The 23851-nt window shown below is 41.4% G+C and overlaps 2 protein-coding genes across 10 annotated transcripts in view; one reads left to right on the forward strand and one right to left on the reverse strand.

Annotated features, from left to right (window-relative positions):
- Positions 1-8405, reverse strand: part of LOC100881454 (Myosin-7a binding protein) — a 61601-nt gene extending 53196 nt beyond the window's left edge. For 2 of the 5 annotated variants that reach the window (XM_076536236.1, XM_012298602.2), the window contains exon 1: positions 7280-8403. In XM_076536236.1, the coding sequence (XP_076392351.1) occupies positions 7280-7365 (86 nt within the window). In that variant the 5' untranslated portion in view covers positions 7366-8403. Of the gene's footprint in view, positions 1-7279 lie in introns of all 5 variants that reach the window. The other 3 variants (XM_076536239.1, XM_076536237.1, XM_076536240.1) reach the window with 3 other exon arrangements.
- The window catches only part of LOC100881343 (choline/ethanolamine transporter flvcr2a), a 37268-nt gene continuing 16377 nt past the window's right edge, over positions 2961-23851 (forward strand). The window contains exon 1 of one of the 5 annotated variants that reach the window (XM_076536270.1): positions 2961-3265. In XM_076536270.1, the coding sequence (XP_076392385.1) occupies positions 3200-3265 (66 nt within the window). In that variant the 5' untranslated portion in view covers positions 2961-3199. Of the gene's footprint in view, positions 3266-12072; positions 12476-19114; positions 20066-23851 lie in introns of those variants that run through there. The other 4 variants (XM_076536269.1, XM_012298584.2, XM_012298583.2 and 1 more) reach the window with 4 other exon arrangements.

Below are 23851 nucleotides of genomic sequence, written 5' to 3' on the forward strand. Positions count from 1 at the left end.
TCAAACCCCACCTATTCTGAGAGTTACACTACTTGTGAAACGCCCTGTATGTATATTGGGGTGTACATCTTCCGCAGTCAAAGGACGAGTCAGTAACGGGCTCCCACGCATCTGTATTTGTCACCATTCAATTTCACGCAATCCAGCCTCAAACGATTCAGCTCCAATTCCGGTTCCACGAAATTTAGTCCGACACAGTATTCCTTAGAATTAGATCATTTCGTACAACTCGACCATTCCATACATTCGATTGTAAATTTACCAGAAATTCGCCTTCTTAATTGTTGTGATTTCAGTCTCATTAAGCAGCTGACCGCGTTGGGATTCTGGTAAAGTTTTAATTAGAAGCATGGAATTCCGCAGTTAACGGGAGGTCGCGGATGAATATTTTTGCGTTCAACCCATTTTTTCCCTCATGTTTCTGTCGATCACACGAGTTTATTTCCCCTCCGGGTCTGACATAAAATTTTGCTGGAACATCGAGATGGACGGCCGGATCAGGACGAAATATGGCAGCTTTTACGGACGCATTTTGCTGGCGGTTCGTTGAAATTTTTCGAGCGTAAGAAAACAGTTACCCTCCACTTCCTCCGCGTAATACGGGAAACGTTTAAGGGAATGACGAAGCGATTGACAATGTGAATTCCAATGAACCCTTGGGTTGTTTCAAGGTTGAATCTTCCGGCTTAACGTTATCTGATTGTATCAGTTTTTGGGTTACGCTAAAAGGTATTTAGTCTTTCTCAGAAATAATCTAGCGTGAAATAGGTTTTGATAACGCACGTTTTATCTGTAAATTCGCAAGTTTTGTTAACGTTGGACAATGTAGTACTTATTGAGATATACTTTTACGTAGTCATTCCAGCTTGACGACTGTTCGACGTGTATCGAATGCACATCACTATAATTATTAACGGTACTAGAAATTCCTGCTTCCGTTCATAATACGTCGACGCATTTTCCGCGTTGGCATCTGTGCGTCAAATTATCGCGACATCACTGCATTGAATTTCGCGTGCTTTCTGGCGGTTCTTAATCGTCGTTGCATAATCCATAATAACTGTGTAAAGAAATTGCAATTAAATCGAGGTAAAAGCAAACTATTAATCATTTGATCTATAAGATAAATCATGAACTTCAGTTTGCGAATTATTACATTTATAGTTTATGATAATAAAACAACGGAGATTCGAGCGAATAATCGAAACGTAATCGGTAAAATAATAACCTGAGGCAAAATAACTTAAGAACTAATGTAGAAGTAAGAATAAATGTTTTTATATTCGAAATAAAGTCGAATCGATGTGGCGGACAAATAATATTGGGGGTGATTTCCAGCGACCTCGAGCGACCACCTAATTTTAGACAGAGTTCAGGTAAAATCAATGTCACGAACTTCAATAATCGAGCAAAACCGTGTCGCGAGTAATCCAGCTGAATAATTCAGCGAGTGAAAATACTCGTGGCTGAGTTATTAAAAAGTGTCGAAGATCATAGTTCAATTGATATTTCCGGCCGTGCTTCATATCGAGAGAAACTGAACTCGACGAAGATGGCTCTTTCTCCGGGTTCGTTAAGAAATGACTTTCTCATCTGGGTCACTTACGTCGTAACAATGCGTGGTCGTTAGACCCTAGGACACGAAACAGTGTCCCGATATCGATCTGTTCTGTACCGTTAAAGCCTGAAAACGACGTCTGGACAAAACGCAATCGCGTATCGCCACCCGCAGCAAATTCGAAAGTTTACGCTGGCAAATTAACGACACGTAACATTATTACGAAATAGACGTAATACTGGAATGTAACCAGCTTGATCGAGAAATCTCACATGACATAACACTTGAGAATGGCGCGTAGTAATATCATCTCACAATATAACGAATGTGGCGATATAACGCGTGGGTATAGCAAGTTTGGCAATATAACGCGTGGGAGTACTACGCGTGGCAATATGACGGGTGGGAGTACCACGCACGGTAATATAACGCGTAGAAATTTCAAGCGTGGCGATATAATGCGTAGGAATTTCAAGCGTGGCGATATAACGCGTAGAAATTCCAAGCGTGGCAATATAACGCGAAGGAATTCCAAGCGTGGTAATATAATGCGAAGAAATTCCAAGCGTGGTGATATAACGCGAGGGAATTCCAAGCGTGGCGATATAACGCGAAGGAAGTCCAAGCGTGGCGATATAACGCGTAGAAATTCCAAGCGTGGCAATCTAACGCGAGGGAATTCCAAGCGTGGCGATATAACGCGTGGGAATTCCAAGCGTGGCGATATAACGCGAGGGAATTCCAAGCGTGGCGATATAACGCGAGGGAATTCCAAGCGTGGCGATATAACGCGAGGGAATTCCAAGCGTGGCGATATAATGCGTAGAAATTCCAAGCGTGGCGATATAACGCGTAGGAATTCCAAGCATGGCGATATAACGCGCGGGAATTCAAAGCGTGGCAATATAACGCGTGGGAATTCCAAGCGTGGCGATATAAAGCGAGGGAATTCCAAGCGTGGCGATATAATGCGTGGAAGTATTACGCGTGGCGATATAATACGTAGAAATTCCAAGCGTGGCGATGTAATGCGTAGAAATTCCAAGCGTGGCGATATAATGCGTAGAAATTCCAAGCGTGGCGACATAACGCGTGGGAGTACTACGCGTGACAATATAACGCGATGTAATTCCAAGTGCGGCGATGTAACGCGTAAAAATTTCAAATATGGCAATATAACGCGTGGAAATACGAAGGTGTGAAAATATAACGCAGCTATAACACGTGTGGTGACACAACGCATTCTACCACGTGCGGTGATATAACAACTTATACCATATGTAATGATATAACACCTTATACCATAAGTTGTGATATAACGCGTGATAATTCCGATTTAGTTTTCCACTCTATAGTGAAAGCGTCAATAAATTCATAGTTCCTACTGTAACGTGAACTTAACCTTCAATTGAGTTATCGAATATTCGATTAATAATTATCGCTCATTTGAGTTAATGAACAAACGAAGTGTTCAGCCAGTTTATCGTTCAGTACACATTGAGTGCACAACTATATTGTGATAAGCTGTACAAAACGGAAGCGAAATGTGCGCGTCTGTTTATATGAATCTATTATTTGAAAACGCTTATAGTCGTTCGGTTACAGTGTTTACGACAATAAACAGTGGATAATCAGTACGCTATGAAGTTGTGGAGAAGGTTAAAGTCGTGGTGTCTTGAAATGCTTCAAAAAAGTATCGATAATTCAGTGAGTACATTTTTATGAATACCTTAATACAATTTCAATGCCGATGTATAATTTGCAAAGCGTATTTTTGTACACCGTTAGACGTGAAAATGTTAGACACAATATTGTAAGAAGGAATTTTGGTCGGTTTCGTGTCGCGTTCTTGCCAGATTTTTCGTCGTCCCCGTGTTCGAGGGAAATCACCGAAACGTAATTTACTCAGTGGCCAAGTAAAAAAGGAGAATGTCGAACGACACTCGTCAGACTGGTCAGAACAAGAGGGAGTAAATAAAAGCAAGTCCTGCATACCAAAGTTCGTCGTACACGAACATATTTTGCACGCGTACGAACATCTACGTTTATAAACACGGCCACGCAAATATGTACTGGGTGTTGCAAAATGTATTCACCTTATTTTTTTATTAGTATGAAGCGATATAACACACTGGAAACTTCTTGCGTGCCGATATAACGCGTTAGAAATTTCACGCGCGGCGATATAACCACACGTGGCGATATAACGCGATGGAAATTCCACGCGTGGCGATATAATGCGCTGGAAATTCCACGCGTGGCGATATAGCACGTGGCGATATAACGCATTGGAACTTTCACGCGTGGTGATATAACGCGCTGGAAATTTCACGCGTGGCGATATAACGCACTGGAAATTCCACGCGTGGCGATATACCACGTGGCGATATAACGCGCTGGAAATTCCACGCGTAGCGATATAGCACGTGGCGTTATAACGCGCTGGAAATTGCACGCGTAGCGATTTAATGCTCTGGAAATTCCACGCGTGGCGATTTAACGCGCTGGAAATTCCACGCGTGGCGATATAGCACGTGGCGATATAACGCGCTGGAAATTGCACGCGTGGCGATATAACGCGCTGGAAATTCCACGCGTGGCGATATAACGCGCTGGAAATTCCACGCGTGGCGATTTAACGCGCTGGAAATTCCACGCGTGGCGATTTAACGCGCTGGAAATTCCACGCGTGGCGATTTAACGCGCTGGAAATTGCACGCATGGCGATATAACGCGTTGGAAATTGCACGCGTGGCGATATAACGCGCTGGAAATTCCACGCGTGGCGATTTAACGCGCTAGAAATTCCACGCGTGTCGATATAGCACGTGGCAATATAACGCACTGGAAATTCCACGCATGGCGATATAACGCGCTGGAAATTCCACGCGTGGCAATATATCGCATTAAACCACCACACATGACAATATAACAAAAAAGTCCCATATAACATAAGTAAGTGTACGTACGGCGATGTAATATATGAAAATCTAATGCGCAGTAACAGTCACGTTGCGATGTCTCGAAAGAGAATTGTAAAATCTTTTGTTGAAACTGTAAGTAACACTTGTTCGTCGCTGTGTATACCGAAAGATACACAAAAATGTGGCTGTGTTCGCGTATAGCTCGCGGGTCATAACGGCCAAAGAATCTTCCTTGAGGCCTTTGCCCGGACTACTTTGGCCACGGACTCGAAAAACCTCGTTTCATATTGTGAAGAGAGGCTGAAATTCCGACGGGATCGTTAACACTTTCACGCCAGGTGTGTTCTAAAGTTGCGTGCAATTGTTTGGTAATTTAACGTGTCACGTACTGCGGCTGTAAAACACAATGCAAGTACTACGCAAATGTTCTCTTCGAATTGTGTTTGAACAAGGTAGAAAAATTGTATTGACCGGCACAGTGAAATCGGCCGTATGTGGTACGGCACACTTTAACGCGTTAACTGCCTCAGTGGATACGGACATCTGTGGTAAGACGCATTAAAGTACCAGTTATTAAGGATACGATTGGTTTGATTCAGGTTTAAGCTACTTATTTGCTATCTTATATTAATCTTGTCGGTGCTATTTGACTTCTTTTAATTTGTCAGAATATGTATTCGGTTTTCGCGAAACGAGGTTTTTTCGTACAAGAATAATATAATTATTGCAGGTTTGCATTCACAAAACGATCTTATCCGAGTGCATCCGTTTCGAATGTACAATCGAAGGAAGTGACGAAAAAAATTTAGAGCATGGGAAAAATCGTGAACGATATCAAGGACATTTCGAAATTATTCTTCCTTCTTAGAAGACTTTCCGTTAATGAAAAAAAAATAGTATAACATGTGTTAACGTAAGAAGCAACTTAATGAATATGTAAGTACGTTTCGTGTAGACGTAATTCTCTTCATAAATTTATCGTGAGCGCAAAGAATCTAATAAGTCCTTGATTTCGGTTATATAACAAATATGTCGTAATAAGTTCAGAAACTTCTCTCTACAAAATAAAACAAAATTTTTAGAACTATTTCATAGTCTTAGTGTTTGGAACTTTTTGAAAGCATACGCATGAGTTGTTATCGATAATTCATTACAATTGTGTATTTCAAAGTATTATTTTCTATAATTTTAGTTGTTTACAGTACACAACATAGCAATTACCGAAGCTAATTAAAGCAAAAAGAGCTATACATATATTTCTTTTCTTAATTGGAAACCTCAATTCGGTGACATCGAAGTTTGTGGCAGAATAAAAGATACTGTAATACTGGCAAACGAATAAGTGTTACTTCACCACGCGTTATATGGCCATATGTGGTATTCTCATGCGTTGTATTGCCACGTGTGGTGTTTCTTCACGTTATATTGCCACGAGTGGTGTTTCTTCACGTTATATTGCCATGAGTGGGGTTTCTTCACGTTATATTGCCACGAGTGGTGTTTCTTCACGTTATATTGCCACGCGTGGTGTTTCTTCACGTTATATTGCCACGCGAGATGTTTCTTCACGTTATATTGCCACGCATGGTATTTCTTTACGTTATATTGCCATGAGTGGTGTTTCTTCATGTTATATTGCCACGCATGGAGTTTCTTCACGTTATATTACCACGCGTGGTGTTTCTTCACGTTATATTGCCACGCGAGATGTTTCTTCACGTTATATTGCCACGCGTGGTGTTTCTTCACGTTATATTGCCACGCGAGATGTTTCTTCACGTTATATTGCCACGTGTGGTGTTTCTTCACGTTATATTGCCACGCCTAGTGTTTCTTCGTGTTATATTGCCATGCGTGGTGTTACTTTACGTTATATTGCCACGCGTGGTGTTTCTTCACGTTATATTGCCACGAGCGCTGTTTCTTCACGTTATAACACCACGCCTAGTTTCTTCGCGATATATTGCCACGCGTGAAGTTTCCTCACGTTATATTGCACACGTGGTGTTTCTTCACGTTATATTGCCACCCACGGTGTGCCTTCAAGTTATATTATCACTCCTGGAGTTCCTTCGCATTATATTGCCATGCACAGTACTCTCGTTATATTGCAACAGTATTCCTAAGCATTATACTACCACGGGCGGTATTTTCACGCGTTATATTGCCACAAGTGACATGTCCACGTTACATCGCAATATATGGTAATCCACCTGTTATATTGCCACCCGCGCTACTCCACGCGTTAAAATAGAATTAAAAAATTATTATCAGTCATTACAGAAAGGTTGAAACCAGTGAACCATCGATCAAATCGTCGATAATATATCCGGATGCTTATAACTTTGTCAAGAATATGGTACATAAAAACTAGTGATCGAATTAAACCGTCACGGTGATTAAACTCGATTTCTAAATTTTACCAGCGCAACCACAGAATCTTTTAATGCAGTAAGAACGCCGAGAACACACGAAGAAAAGCCTAGAGACCGTTCAAAGCGTATCACAAACAAACGAAGCATGTGTCCGACTACGTCACGCGCCATTAGCGGCTGTGCGCGATATCTTCAAGGCTCGAAAGTGAACATTTTTTTCTCCTCTGCGAAGCTGAAGAAACTCGACTGGTTTGTAGTAAATGGAGCAAACGTTAAACAGAGCGTCCAGGGACCAAGAAAATCGATCGAAATTAATATTCGAGTCTGTTCGATCGACCTACTTCTAACCTCTGTCCACGATTTTGATCGGCCGTGAACAAATCGAGAATCTGTTTCGAGTAAAAATTTGTCTTTCGACTTACCCCTTCAGGATGTTGCTGAAGATCAGAATGCAGATCGCGGATGCGACCCCAGCCGCCATCAGGTTCATACCAGGTGACCCGAACATTTCTTCGACTCGCTGGACAACTTTTTCTACTCGATTCTAATCGCTTCAACAACTTTCGTCTCCCCGGCAATAAAGATGGTAACGGTGTTAGAAACTGTGGAGTCCTTTTTCGAAGTCCATTTTTCTTTCGGCGAGTGGATTGAAATATTGTTAAGAAGAAAACTTGAGAATTTCTATTTCACGGAATAAACATTCGATCGGCTTTGAGCAAGCGCTGTCAAGATACTGGCTCTGTTGACTGATTCTGGGATGTTTAATCGCGCTGTACGATACGATGCGTGTTCCAGTTATCAGATATACGGTCGATAAGGCGGTAAATCGAATTTGGACTCGATGGAGAAAACGGTTGCTTCCGAGATGCTCCTCGATGTTCTACCGGATTTTTAATTTGTATTCATTCTAACTTTCTATTAGCATACGAAGTTTCTCGGCGGAACTCGTGACACTAACTTTTGTCCTCGTCGCAGTTTTCATGATCGGTTGTCAGAACCAGTTAGTCGAATACAATGTTTCTATCTTCTTCGCTAATTTCTGCGTTTAAGTATCACATTAAGTGACTCGCAATTCAAAGTAATTTAAGAATGGAGGCAAAAATGACCAGTGCCATTTTGGAATTGCTTTCTGTTTGCAAAGCGGCTAATTAAACGAAGGCCAATGTCAGCGAATTTATCACTCGCAACTTTATCTCTTCCACTTTTCAATTAACGTTGTCGCGCACTATCTTTGTAGACATCTTTATTGTTTAACACTTTAGTTAAAATTTTGTTCAATCGAACGACACAGAGAAAACTATTCAAAGTGTCAACGCGTCATACTCGAGTGATCCACACCACCAAAGAACCGCGGAGATTTGATCTCGCGAGATCGAAGAAATTTTGGATCTCGCCGTGCGATGTCGCACTTTTCACGATCGAAAATCGTTTGCTCTTCGTACCGTTATTAAATCGGTAACTGGTGTATCCAGCGGTGAGATGTGAGCGGACCGCGCGATAAGATTGAACTGAAGCAAAGGTAAGGTCCTCGTAGACACAGCCGTGCACCTCCTCAACATCTCTTACTGTACTAACGTGTTTATTACGCGTAGTGCAAAAGTCGTTACTTCATTTAATATGACCGACCAAGGAGTACACATTGCAGACGTAATTCACCATTCGACATGGCTTAAACTCCTCTTTCGCAGGAAACTGCATCTCGAGTGACGTGTCATAATTCTATTACTCTGTCAAATAGTTCATGCTTTTGTAGAGAATGACATATTGAGAGGAAAATCGAAAATGTAGTACTATTATTGTATTGCCAGGTGCTATATCACTCGCGTGGAAATTCTATCGCGTTATATCGCCACGCGTGGAAATTCCAGCGCGTTATATCGCCACGCGTGGAATTTTCATCGCGTTATATAGCCACGCGTGGAATTTCCAGCGCGTGATATTGCCACGCGTGGAATTTAGATCGCGTTATATCGCCACGCGTGGAATTTCCAGCGCGCAATATTGCCACGCATGGAATTTCAATCGCGTTATATTGCCACACGTGGAATTTCCAGCGCGTTATATCGCCGCGCGTGGAATTTCCATCGCGTTATATCGCCACGCGTGGAATTCCCAGCGCGTTATATCGCCATGCGTGGAATTCCCAGCGCGTTATATCGCCACGCGTGGAATTTCCATCGCGTTATATCGCCACGCGTGGACCTTCCAGCGCGTTATATCGCCACGCGTGGAACTTCCATCGCGTTATATCGCCACGCGTGGAATTTCGATCGCGTTATATCAGCACGCGTGGAATTTCCAGCGCGTTATATCGCCACGCGTGGAATTTCGATCGCGTTACATCACAACGCGTGGAATTTCCATCGCGTTATATCGCCACGCGTGGACCTTCCAGCGCGTTATATCGCCACGCGTGGAATTTCCATCGCGTTATATCGCCACGCGTGAAATTTCTATCGCGTTATATCGCCACGCGTGGAATTTCATCGCGTTATATCGCCACGCGTGGAATTCCTAGCGCGTTATATCGCCACGCGTGGAACTTCCAGCGCGTTATATCGCCACGCATAACATCGTCATGAGTTATATTTACCTCGCGCTATATGACCTGTCGAGTATTTCGATTCACGTTATATCAACACCCCGTAGATTTACCACGAGTTATATCGCCACCGGTACAACTCGTTACCTGTAACGTTGTCGCCTTTATGTTTATCACACGTTATTTCGCCACACGCTACAATTCTTACTTGTACAGCCGCGGTAAACAACTCTGTCTATATCATAAATTTCATGAGTTCCCGTTATTACAACTTCCTTGTTTGCAAAGTAACGAGAGTCTACTGTAATTTGAATAGGAAACGCGTTAAGAAATGTAGGTACAATTTACGTGCGAGCAAAGACAGAAATTTAAGTGGAAATTATGTGTATCTGAAATTAGATAACCTAGTTGTAAGAAATATTTTTCTGCTGCGAAAAGAATAATTGAAGAGGATGAAGACGCAACTTCTTAGTTTCTCATCCATAAAGAATAGACATTTCGTTCACAGAGAAAGTGTTTTAATTAGATTCCATTGGAAAAAGAACCGGTGTTAATACGAAGTGCACGGTATTATAGTTTCATTTTGCGGATTCGAATTAAAATCGTGACGTTTCCTGAGAAATCGACAGAAGCGAGGAAAAAACCACTGTTCGTTATATAACATTTTATCCGAGACTTCACCGTCATTGTTTCTGTTTACGACGTTCACAAATTAAATAGAAACTTAAAATATCATACAAAATTTCGCGGGATAAAAAGTCTAACACGTTACAGTATTAACAAATTATTTACCTTTTTTCAACCTTGTTGCTGTTATCCTCTATATAATTTCTCTTTTCAAATACGAAAAGTTTTGTAATACTTGCAAACTGTGGTTATGAAAATAGAATTTTGGAACAGAGTTGACAATTTGTGTAAAAGGTTCCTGCTTTTATCGAGTCGAAGATAATTCCAGATTCTCCGACTGCACCTGCGGCTGGCAGATACAAGTTGAGACCGTGCGCCTGGTTGCCTATCGTTAAGGCGCGTCTGACTAACGCTGTCGGTAATCACTGACCAAAAAGCGATGGTAGATTAATTTCAGAACTAGTCCGATAAATTATATCCTCGATTCAACTTGTCTATGAATGTTCTTTAGTTTCCGAACAATTCGAACAGCTGGGCCATCCATGTCATTTGTTTAATTTTAGTTTTAGTTTTGTTTAATTCAGTTTTAGAAATTGGAAACTTTAGGATTGTAACAAATTGAATATTTGAAGTAACATCAAAAGTGTGGTAACAAAATGTTAAATCTACATATCTCTCTCATCATGTTGTATCGCCACGCGTGGAATTTCCATCGCGTTATATTGCCACGCGTGGAATTTCCAGCGCGTTATATCACCACGCGTAGGATTTCCATTGCGTTATATCGCCACGCGTGGAATTCCATCGCGTTATATCGCCACGCGTGGACCTTCCAGCGCGTTATATCGCCACGCGTGGAATTCTCTGCGCGTTACATCGCCACGCATGGATTTTCCCTCGCGTTATATCGCCACGCGTGGAATTCCATCGCGTTATATCGCCACGCGTGGAATTTCCATCGCGTTATATCGCCACGCGTGGAATTTCTATCGCGTTATATCGCCACGCGTGGAATTCCATCGCGTTATATCGCCACGCGTGGAATTCCTTGCGCGTTATATCGCCACGCGTGGAACTTCCATCGCGTTATATCGCCACGCGTGGAATTTCAATCGCGTTATATCGCCACGCGTGGAATTCCATCGCGTTATATCGCCACGCGTGGAATTTCCATCGCGTTATATCGCCACGCGTAGATTTTCCATCGCGTTATATCGCCACGCGTGGAATTCCTTGCGCGTTACATCGCCACGCGTGGATTTTCCCTCGCGTTATATCGCCACGCGTGGAATTCCATCGCGTTATATCGCCACGCGTGGAACTTCCATCGCGTTATATCACCACGCGTGCAATTTCTAGCGCGTTATATCGCCACGCGTGGACCTTCCAGCGCGTTATATCGCCACGCGTGGAATTTTCAGCGCGTTATATCGCCACGCGTGGATTTTCCATCGCATTATATCGCCACGCGTGGAATTTCCATCGCGTTATATCGCCACGCGTGGAATTCCATCGCGTTATATCGCCACGCGTGGAACTTCCATCGCGTTATATCACCACGCGTGCAATTTCTAGCGCGTTATATCGCCACGCGTGGACCTTCCAGCGCGTTATATCGCCACGCGTGGAATTTCCAGCGCGTTATATCGCCACGCGTGGAATTTCCAGCGCGTTATTTCGCCACGCGTGGAATTTCCATCGCGTTATATCGCCACGCGTCGAATTCCCATCGCGTTATATCGCCACTCATGGAACTTCCAGGGTGTTTACAAAAAAGCTGTCAACAAAAGTCTGTAATGTTTATTATGCAGAATAAAATCCTTCATGTCACTATAGCGTTGACTTTCAGACACCCTATAAGTCCGCCATCTTGTCTCGACCGCACCGAGCAAGTAACGGATAGTTCAAGTTATAAAAAAAATGCGCATCGGCTGATAAAAGCTCGAATGCATAGGAATTCGTCACCGTCCCGATATAGCGCTACAGTTCTGCGCTAATCAAATACATAATCTTAAGCTGGCATCAGTTGGGCCGCGCGTGTTTTCCGCGACCGCACAAACACAGCTTCCGTTAGTAAAATTAATATTCCAGTTCGATCGCGACTCGGCTCGTGTCGATTCTCAGCAATATACGTAGATGTAATCGCGATCGAATGATCGGAGGAAACGTGTTTTGTAACGATAGGGGACCTGATGAATCTGCACGGAACTCGGAGTTGTTTCAACAGCTGTGATTAACAGTCGTGGCCTCCGTTATTCGTGTCTAGAACGTCGTCGGTGTTCGACCAGTGATTTCCGTCGCGAGAATTCGAGAACGTTATCGAGAAGGGTGCTATCGAAAATCGTTTTTGACAATCTGATTATCGATCATGAACGAAATCGTAAATCTTCCAGAAGAATCGAATGTTCTTCTCTCCCCCAATCAACGCTCTCATCGGGTACTATCTAAGGTATGAATTCTTTTCTATTTATTACCATCCTCGATTAGATAAATTGCAATAGTGATCAGAACTCGATTGCTTTTATCATTCTGACAACTACATTGCTAATCTTTGAGGAAACTTTTGCATATTTTGATACACGAAACTAGATCACTCAGCTATTACTAACCTTTAAGTTAGGGTCACTCTGTCACAAATAAACTTATGGTTTGAGGAAGGACTTGTGGAAGATTTCACACTTTTGAGTAAATAGGTACTTAACTTTTTACTTGGCGAGACGGGTGGTTCAATATTTGATAAACTCTAATTATATTGCCACTTTCACACACGTCTGTGTGTACACTGATGCTATTTTAGTGTAGCACAATTCGACAAATAACACCACAAGTATTGAACCATACTTTCAAATTCAGAGATTTCGAAATCTTATAATCAATTGGTAACTGATGATCTTATAATCAAGTGACAATTTAATTAGTGTACTGTAATAATTGATTGACAGAGTACTGACAGATGTATCACGAGTTAGATACGTCGCCACGCGTGGAATTTACATCGCGTTATATCGACACGTGTGGAACTTCCAGCGCGTTATATTGCTACGCGTGGAACTTCCAGCGCGTTATATCGCCATGCGTGGAACTTCCAGCGCGTTATATCGCCATGCGTGGAACTTCCAGCGCGTTATATTACCATGCTGGGAATTTTCAGCGCGTTATATCACCACGCTGGGAATTTCCAGCGCGTTATATCGGCACGTGTGGAACTTCCAGCGCGTTATATTGCTACGCGTGGAACTTCCAGCGCGTTATATCGCCATGCGTGGAACTTCCAGCGCGTTATATCGCCATGCGTGGAACTTCCAGCGCGTTATATTACCATGCTGGGAATTTTCAGCGCGTTATATCACCACGCTGGGAATTTCCAGCGCGTTATATCGGCACGTGTGGAACTTCCAGCGCGTTATATCGCCATGCGTGGAATTTCCAGTGCCTTATATTGCCGTGCGTGGAATTCCCAGCGCGTTATATCACCACGTGCTATATCGCCACGCGTGGAATTCCCAGCTCGTTATATCGCCACGCTGGGAATTTCCATCGCGTTATATCGCCATGCGTGGAATTCCCAGCGCGTTATATCGCCACGCGTGGAATTCCCAGCGCGTTATATTGCCACGCTTGGAATTTTCAGCGCGTTATATCGCCACGCGTGGAATTCCCAGCGCGTTATATCGCCACGCGTGGAATTCCCAGCGCGTTATATCGCCACGCTTGGAATTTCCAGCGCGTTATATCGCCACGCGTGGAATTCCCAGCGCGTTATTTCGCCACGCGTGGAATTCCCAGCACGTAGTATCACCACGCTTGGAATTTCCATCGCGTTATATCGCCACGCGTGGAATTTCCAGCGCGTTATATCGCCACGCTTGGAATTTCCAGCGCGTTATATCGCCACGCCTGGAATTCCCAGAGCGTTATATCGCCACGCGTGGAATTCTCAGCTCGTTATATCGCCAAGCTTGGAATTTCCAGCGCGTTATATCGCCACGCATGGAATTTCCATCGCGTTATATCGCCACGCGTGGAATTCCAAGCGCGTTATATCACCAAGCTTGAAATTTCCAGCGCGTTATATCGCCACGCGTGGAATTCCCAGCGCGTTGTATCGCCACGCGTAACATGGTCATAAGTTCCATGTATATACGTGACACGTGTAGATTACAGTATAAACCACACTATAAATTGTCAAATTATAAATCAACATATACATCAACAGTGTACATCATCACTATATCGCAGGACCTTATATACATGGCCTTATATCGCAGGAAAGATCTGATTGTTCTACAAAATATTGAGTATAATATAACAACACTTGGTGCACTGTGCAAACAAGGAAGATGCAGCTTCAATTGCTCGCTGAACAATGCTACGTTAGATAAACGATGGATCTTCTATGGAAATTATCTTAACGATTAATATTTATGGGACGTGTTGTACGCAGGATTCACGTAGACGGCTAAACGTTGCATAACTTAACGGCACGTAGGATAATATAGATAATACTTGATCGCCATTAAATATCTCACCAATGACACGTTTTATCTCACGCCACTGATGTTTGGTTTCTCGTTTAGCGAGTCCAATCGAACTCTAATAATTGTTTAAACTCCTTGCGACAATATTTATCGTTGTCGCGTTGGTCGATACATTGTTAAACTAAATAATTCGCACAAAAATTCAATGAAAATGACAATTCGATAATTTTTGAACTATCGTTAAAGTAATATCTGTATGTACTCGAGATTCACGAAGTTAACTAGGTCTCCGGACATTCGATGATTTATTTTTTTGCTTGTTATCGCATCGATGATATAACTTCGATTTGTAACGAAATCAAAATTCCATAGAGCAGACGGTGATAAGGCTGACTATATGTTTTGGTCGAGAGGTATGTAAATAGACATGATCTAGTGGAATATTATGTGTGGGCTACGTGCTTATCTGGGCTTCTAGAAACAACTATTGTGTCAGACACTTTGGCACGTTCGCTGAGTAGGTCATTACGACTGATAAATCAAATGTAATATAATAGTATCGCTTGGTACAGGGAAACATGCAATATAACGCATGATAATGCAACAGGCAGCGATATAACGCGTGGAAATGGAACTCATGGCGATATAGCGAGTGGCGATATAATGCGCTGAAAATTCAATGCGTGGCCATATAACGCGCTGGAAATTTCACGCATGGCGATATAACGCGCTGGAAATTTTACGCATGGCGATATAACGCGCTGGAAATTCCACGCATGGCGATATAACGCGCTGGAAATTCCACACGTGGCGATATAACGCGATGGAAATTCCATGCGTGGCGATATAATGCGCTGGAAATACCAAGTGTGGCGATATAGCGCGATGGAAATTCCACGCATGGCGATATAATGCGCTGGAAATTCCACGCGTGGCAATATAACGCGCTGGAAATTTCACGCGTGGCAATATAATGCGCTGGAAATTCCACGCATAGCGATATAACGCGCTGGAAATTCCACGCGTGGCGATATAACGCGCTGGAAATTCCACGCGTGGCGATATAACGCGATGGAAATTCCATGCGTGGCGATATAACGTGATGGAAATTCCACGCGTGGCGATGTAACGCGCTGGAAATCTCACGCGTGGCGATATAACACGCTGGAAATCTCACGCGTGGCGATATAACACGCTGGAAATTCCACGCGTGGCGATATAACGCGATGGAAATTCCACGCATGGCGATATAGCACGTGGTGATATAACGCGCTGGAAATTCCACGCATGGCGATATAGTACGTGGTGATATAGCGCGCTGGAAATTTCACGCGTGGCGATATAACGCGATGGAAATTCCACGCGTAGCGATATTACACGCTGGAAATTCCACGCATGGCGATATAGCACTTGGTGATACAACGCGCTAGAAATTCCACGCATGGCGATATAGCACGTGGTGATATAACGCGCTGGAATTTCCACGCATGGGGATATAATGCGCTGGAAATTCCATGCGTGGGGATATAACATGCCAGAAGTTCCACGCATGGCGATATAACGCGCTGGTAATATACAAAGACCAGCCATATAACGCGTAGTAGTGTAACTTACAACAGTGCAACGTGTTGTAATGCAATATATAGCACTGCATTCTAAAGATACATCTGTCAATAGTAAAACATTCTCTCGTTATATTGCCAAACTGTTTATTAGCATTGTTGAACTTACTAAGCAGAAATTTTGCTTCTTTAAAATTAGCTGACTCTCTACATACATTTATGTAAATATAACAATGTAACGAGAGTAAACGATAATCCATGCAATATCCTGGCATGCCATCGCTGAATCTATTATGACATTCAGCGCGTTAATTAAACGCCTTCGGCTGCCCAAGACGCGTTCAATTTCAAGTTTTCATTATATTTACCGTCGAACAACAGCAATTAAAACGATTTTACAGTCTCTGATACGAGATACACCGTATCCATAGTCAGTAAAATTGGATTTGCGAGGACTTAGGCTACGATATTCCGAGAATATCCTATTTGCTCGTATCACGCTCCGAGCACGAATCGTGCAGTTAGTGACTACCACGTGTTTGTATACCTGTCGTTTATATACTCTGCGTGTGTTATTTTTTATTAACAAATTCTGGCGCTGATAAAAATTAACGATAACTCTAAGCACCAGAGGGGAAGTGCATCGGTTGCGAAACCTTATTTGTAGGATTTAACGCAATCGCTTGATCGTTTCAATCGTTCTCTTCGGAACAAAGGAAATGTCGATCGACATGATCAACAATGCATTTCCAGTTTTTCTTTCGACTAACCTTTCACGAATTCAACCAGATTTTTAATGACTCGAGTCATTAGTGTTTTGAGTTGTGCTTCCATTCTTTTCTGACATTTATTTAGGGATTTGAAGTTTCGGAAGTTTAGGATTTTAAGGATTTGTGAGCTTATCGACTTTCGATCAGTTCGAACTGTATATTCCGGGGAATGTCGGATCATCTTGTAATTAAGGATGCTAATGAGAAACCGATAATTCTAATGACTCAAAAAGCTCCAACCATTGATTCAATCCCCATACATATTCAAACCTAGACTATAACATTGTTTTGTTAACTGAAAAATTGTTCAAATCATACCCCTAAAATGAAGCAAATATTGAAAGCAAATTCTACAACATTTTTTCCTAAAATACACAATTTACATCGTCCATTCGTTCCATGAATTTATATCGTCGTCTTTCCGCGTTAACTCTATTTCACACCTGCCAGAACACACAGTTAGCAGTAATGTATTAGCGCGGATGAATGGAACGGGAGTACATCGTCTGAAATAATCAGTGACCGATGAAATTAACGAACGTCGAAGCTCGGATCAACAACGGACGACATCTCCCTATTTTTAGATCGCGTTCGATGATGCATCGTGAAAAATCACACTGTTTAAATAGTGTACGATCGTGTTATTCCGCACGATTTGCATGTAAAAAGTTCCATTACTTTTGCGATAGCCTTGCAACAGGTCGTGCAGTATCGTCGTCGTTCACCCACCAGTATCGTGCAACGTGAACTTTTTCTCCTTTTCACGGTTACTATTTCCAACACGTTCGCAACGTGTTTCAATGTCATGGTTATCTCGCTTTAGAAACGTCAGTGGGCCATTATCCTGACGCGATCGATTGTCAACGAGGAATTTTAATTAACTCTTAATGGGTGTTAGGGCTGAAATTCATTCTAAATTTAATTGAACTTAAAGTTCATTATTTTAGGGAGAAATTGTTAGAGGTTCAAGTTAGACTATTTCGAAGTTGAAGTTCTCAAGGTTGAAGAACTTCAAGGTTCAGTAAGGTTGAAGAACTTCAAGATTCAATAAGGTTGAAGAATTTCAAGGTTTATAACGTTTGAAGAACTTAGAAATTCAAAGAGTTTGAAGAACTTGAAGGTTCAAAAAGTTTCAAGTACTTCAAGGTTTAAAGACTTTGCAGAACTTCAAGGTTCAAAGAGTTTGAAGAACTTCACAAGTTTCAAAGAGTTTGAAGAAATTCAAGGTTCAAAGATTTTTAAGAACTTCAACGTTCAAAGAGTTTGAAGAACTTCATGGTTCAAAAAGTTTTCAAGTACTTCAAGGTTTGAGGACTTTGAAAAACTTCAATGTTCAAAAATGTTCAAGAACTTCAATGTTCAAAAAGGTTCAAGAACTTGAAGGTTCGTAAAGTTTGAAGAACTCCAAGGTTTAAAGACTTTGAAGAACTTCAAGGTTCAAAGAGTTTGAAGAACTTCAAGGTCCATAAAGTTTGAAGAACTTCAAGGTTCAAAGAGTTTGAAGAACTTGAAGGTTTATAAAGTTTGAAGAACTTGAAGGTTCAAAGAGTTTGAAGAACTTGAAGGTTCATAAAGTTTGAAGAACTTGAAGGTTCATAAAGTTTGAAGAACTTCAAGGTTCAAAGAGTTTGAACAATTTGAAGGTTCATAAAGTTTGAAGAACTTCAATATTCAAAAAGGTTCAAGAACTTCAAGATTCAAAGAGTTTGAAGAACTTCAATGTTCAAAAAGCTTAAAGAACTTGAAGGTTTAAAAAGTTTGAGGAACTTGAAGGTTCAAAAAGTTCGAAGAACTTCAATGTTCAAAAAGTTTAAAGAACTTCAAGGTTCAAAGAGTTTGAAGAACTTCAATGTTCAAAAAGCTTAAAGAACTTGAAGGTATAAAAAGTTTGAAGAACTTGAAGGTTCAAAAAGTTTGAAGAACTTCAAGGTTCAAAAACATTCAAGAACTTGAAGGTTCAAAATGTTCGAAGAACTTCAATGTTCAAAAAGTTTAAAGAACTTCAAGGTTCAAAGAGTTTGAAGAACTTCAATGTTCAAAAAGCTTAAAGAACTTGAAGGTACAAAAAGTTTGAAGAACTTGAAGGTTCAAAAAGTTTGAAGAACTTGAAGGTTCAAAAACGTTCAAGAACTTGAAGGTTCAAAAAGTTTGAAGAACTTGAAGGTTCGAAAACGTTCAAGAACTTGAAGGTTCAAAAAGTTTGAAGAACTTCAATGTTCAAAAAGCTTAAAGAACTTGAAGGTATAAAAAGTTTGAAGAACTTCAAGGTTCAAAAAGGTTCAAGAACTTCAATATTCAAAAAGTTTGAAGACCTTCAATGTTCAAAAAGTTTGAAGAAGTGCAAGGTTCAAAAAGGTTGAAGAACAAGTGGCAAACCAGTGAACGCCGATATTTTTCATATCTGAACGTCTCCACCTGTGTCACTCGAATGATGAATCTACTTGACCGTATCATAATTTGGTGAAAAAATCGGCCTTGGAGCGAATCGATCGTAAAATCTGGTAAAAGGCAAAGAAAAGCGTGGTCGAAACAATAGAAAGAAGACGATGCGTCGTTATCGCGTCGCTATCACGATGTAGGTGTTCGAAACATCGGGGATCTCGCGCAGAAGCAATGGAGCGTCCGGGACCATGCGCGAGAATGCCAGTTGGTGATATCAAACGAAGGACGTAGGTGGTGGAGGAGCCGCGTCGAATCCATCGGATTTAGTTAATGTCCAGCGGTCCGTGGACTCGGATGTAGCACCGGCTGTCGAGCCAGCCATGACAGAGAACCTACTTGTCTGAATCTATCAAACGTCTCCTTCATCGTCCACGAATCCAGTCCCAGTCGCGATTAATCGATTCGACCAGTCGAACAACCTCGAAGAAACCTAAAAGTTTCGTCGTTGCGAGGCGGATTCTTTTTTTTGCGCGAAAATTTTCGGAGCATGCTCCCACCCTCTTTCCATCGATAAGTTCGAGGGCTCGAACGTATCGATCATCGATTTTTGACCCGGTGCGAATTCGGGGAAGCTTTTTTGGAAAGGCGCAAAGAGTAGTCGACAGCCACGTGGACTCGGCTAAATAGTTTCGAAGGCCGCGTTTTCATCGCGCGAAATTACTGATCTTCGCGGGTTAGTGAACGATAACGTCGCTTTATGAGACACGGTGAAGCGTCTGCTTCGCGATCGGGGGACCCCTGTCTCTCGTTCATCGATCGACCGATCGACGTGATCGTCATCGTTCAGGTAAGTTTACTTTCTTTTATGGCACTTTATTTTCTGGATGAGCTTTTCTCTTGGAGAGTAGAGTCGTTGCGAGAGGGAAAAATAGCGAGTTCCGTAAATGAGATTTTGAGTGAAGTGGAGAGAAAATCGAGTTGCGCGAACACTTATATTGCCACTTTTACTTGCAATGTGAATTGATATCATTCCCGTATTATAGCGCTGAATGGGACACTATGAAGACTTATCGATAAAGATCGTTCTTATGGTACCATTAGGGGTGATATAACGAGAGTCAATTGTATCGCCTCACGTTCCACAGTACCATACGTTGCATCACGACACATTGGATTATCACGCGTTATACCGTCACGCATTGAATTATCATAATTGGAGTTACTGTGCGTTATATCGCCTCACGTCGAGCTACCTCGCGATTTATATTACCACCCGCTGTGTCGCCTCACGTACTGATTTCGACACTTTATATAATCACGTATCGAGTTATCACGCGTTACATCTCTTCGCATTAAGTTAACACGCGTTATATCGATAAGCATCAAGTTACCACGCGTTATATCGCCGCACGTAAAATTACCGTGCATTCTGTAGTATTACATGTTATATCACCATCTTTCGAGTTACTACGGGTTATGTCGCCAGTCACCAAGTTACCATGCGTTATATCGCCACGCTTGGAATTTCCTCGCGTTATATCGCCACGCACCAAGTTACCACGCGTTATATCGCCACGCACCAAGTTACCACGCGTTATATCGCCACGCACCAAGTTACCACGCGTTATATCGCCACGCTTGAAATTTCCTTGCGTTATATCGCCACGCACCAAGTTACTATGCGTTATATCGCCACGCCTGGAATTTCCTCGCGTTATATCGCCACGCACCAAGTTACCACGCGTTATATCGCCACGCACCAAGTTACCACGCGTTATATCGCCACGCACCAAGTTACCACGCGTTATATCGCCACGCACCAAGTTACCACGCGTTATATCGCCACGCTTGGAATTTCCTCGCGTTATATCGCCACGCTTGGAATTTCCTCGCGTTATATCGCCACGCTTGGAATTCCCAACGCGTTATATTGCCACGCTTGGAATTCCTTCACGTTATATTGCCACGCGTAATACTTCCACGCATTGTATCACGACCCTTCGAGTTACTACGCGTTATATCGCCACGCACCAAATTACCACGCGATATATTGCCAAATGTATAATACTCACACAGTTTGTAGTACTACACGTTATATTACCATCCTTTGAATTACCACGCGTTATATAGCTACGCATCAAGTTACCATGCGTTATATCGCCATGCATCGAGTTACCACGCGTTATGTTGCCATTTGCAAGAATTCCACGCATTCTGTAGTATTACATGTTATATCACGACCCTTCGAGTTACTACGCGTTATATCGCTACGCATATAGTTACCACGCGTCATATCGCCATGCATCAAGTTACCACGCGTTATATCGCCATACGTAATATTACCATGTATTCTGTACTCGTTACCACACGTTATGTCGACCCTCGTTCTATATCACCTCTCGCTATATCGTCACGTACCATTCCGCACCTTGTATCACCACTCGCATTATCACCCACTCTCGCGTTTTATGACCAAACATTCTCCTGTCGAGTTATATAGGTTGATGAATGAGATTTTGAATAAAGTGATAGGAATATCGAGTTACGTTTCGGAGTTACGTGTAATTAATAGGCCAAAAGGCTATTGGTGAATTATTGAATTACTAAATTGGAGGTTTCGAAGATAGTGGAGGTCGCGAATCAGACTTTCGGCAAAGTGGTTCGTAAATCGAGTTATCTTTTGAGATTGGCTAGCTATATATAATGCATACGTAATTGGATCGCTCGCGTGAAATTTCTGCAAATAAGTAAAGTAGTCGGAAAATGGAATTAACTCTTCGAATCGAAATTAATGAACCTACGCTCGAATCTCGCAATTTCATATGCCAATACTTTCAATAACTCCAAATGTTTTATTTATTACCAGAGGTGTTCGAGAAGAGCTAATAGAGATATTGTAACTCGTACGATATCTGAATATCTCTGATTAAACTCGAAATAATCGGGTGATAGGGATTGGAAGCATCCGGAATGTTGTATTGCCTTCACATTCTTATCACGATTAGCTTTCAAAACATCGATTACGTTATACGTCAAACGATCTCGTAGTTGTCTCGTAGCATAAAGATCAACAGAGTCGCCGTCGAGTATTTTGTTTTCTACAGATTTCATTGAACCTCGATAACTTGCTCAAAAACAAGTCTTTTCTCTAATTTCGTAAAAGGAAAAATCTGCTGGGGCATCTCAAAATTTCTTTCAATCTTGTCTTATCGACAGACGTAACCGATTTAAATTTATATTCATTCACATTTCTCTGCAATTATTTCTTTGCTGTCCGGCAAGCTTTTATGAACCTTTTCCTCTTTATTTTTTTCCTCTTTCAATTTCTTTAAGACTCCATCAGTTATTTCTTTTTATTAAATTATTAAATTAATTTAAAATTTATTTAATCATTTTTATTTAATAATTTTTGTTTAATAATTTTTATTTAATCATTTTTATTTAATCATTTAATAATTTTTTAAATAATTTTTCATTTAAAATCTTTCAATAATTTGTTAAGGTTTTATGCGTATCAATTTTCGCGGTTTCTTCTTAGACGAAAAATTTCCATAATCGCTTTGAGATCTCCGTATAATATGTGACGCATGTTATTCATGTCGATGGTTTTCCTGTTATCGGGAATAAATGAAAGTAAATAAGTTGAAGTAGGAAGAATCTGGTGTTTCGATGTCCACGTCAGATACATCCTATGATCCTTGACCCTAAAACATCGGAATCCAGATGAAACTGGCGTCGAATCCGCGATCGAGCTTCCATCGATTTCCTATAAAGTTGCCTGGTTATTCGTCACAGCGCTAGCTTAAAAGCCCCGACGTTTATAGCTTTTTAATGTCCACACGCAGGTGTCTGACGCACACCTTTCAAACTTTAGAAAAAGAGGTAAAAACGCTGACGCATTTATTACTCGAACAGCTTCAACAATATTATCCGATGCGTCTGAACAATTTATTTTGTTTTCGCGGTTGTTTTCTTTCAACACGAATTTTTCCAGCATATTATCTCGCAAGAATATTACCTTGTAACGACATTATCTTGTAAGATAATATAATATCCTGGTGATTTATAATATTTAAACTTGCACTGTTTATTCATTCTGATCAAATCGAGAAAAGTGGTTTAATCCCTAAAGCCAGGGACGTTATTTTTTCAACGGGGAAATATCGATCAAGCCTCTCGAAGGAAAGTTCTCAGGAAGCTTTTACAGCAGTTCTCCCTCGGTAATAAAATATTCGATCATGTTACATCTTCGATCCGCAAACCCCAGGATAGCTGCCATTTCTACGTCAAACTATCAGTAATTATATATTTTATCCACCGGTGAAACTGGAAGTTTCCAACTATGCTTAACACGTGCACAAATATTGGAGTTATGACTTAACTTCTGTTATTAGGTTTTTAATCCCGCTTTATTAAATTGGTTCGCAAGTTTTTTTCACGCAAATATCGCTTTCGTTTCAAAGGGGATGAAGATTAATTTTTTTTTTAATTTAGACACTTTTTTACTTTTTGAAAATGAATCGATTTATTGAAAACAAATGTATAATTGCAAATGTATAAAGATTACAAGTGAATCAAGGATAACATGAACTCTGAAACTTGTTTTTAAAATATGAACGAATATATTGAAAAT

Source organism: Megachile rotundata, chromosome 10, assembly GCF_050947335.1.
Source record: "Megachile rotundata isolate GNS110a chromosome 10, iyMegRotu1, whole genome shotgun sequence".
Classification (NCBI taxonomy): Eukaryota; Metazoa; Arthropoda; class Insecta; order Hymenoptera; family Megachilidae; genus Megachile; species Megachile rotundata.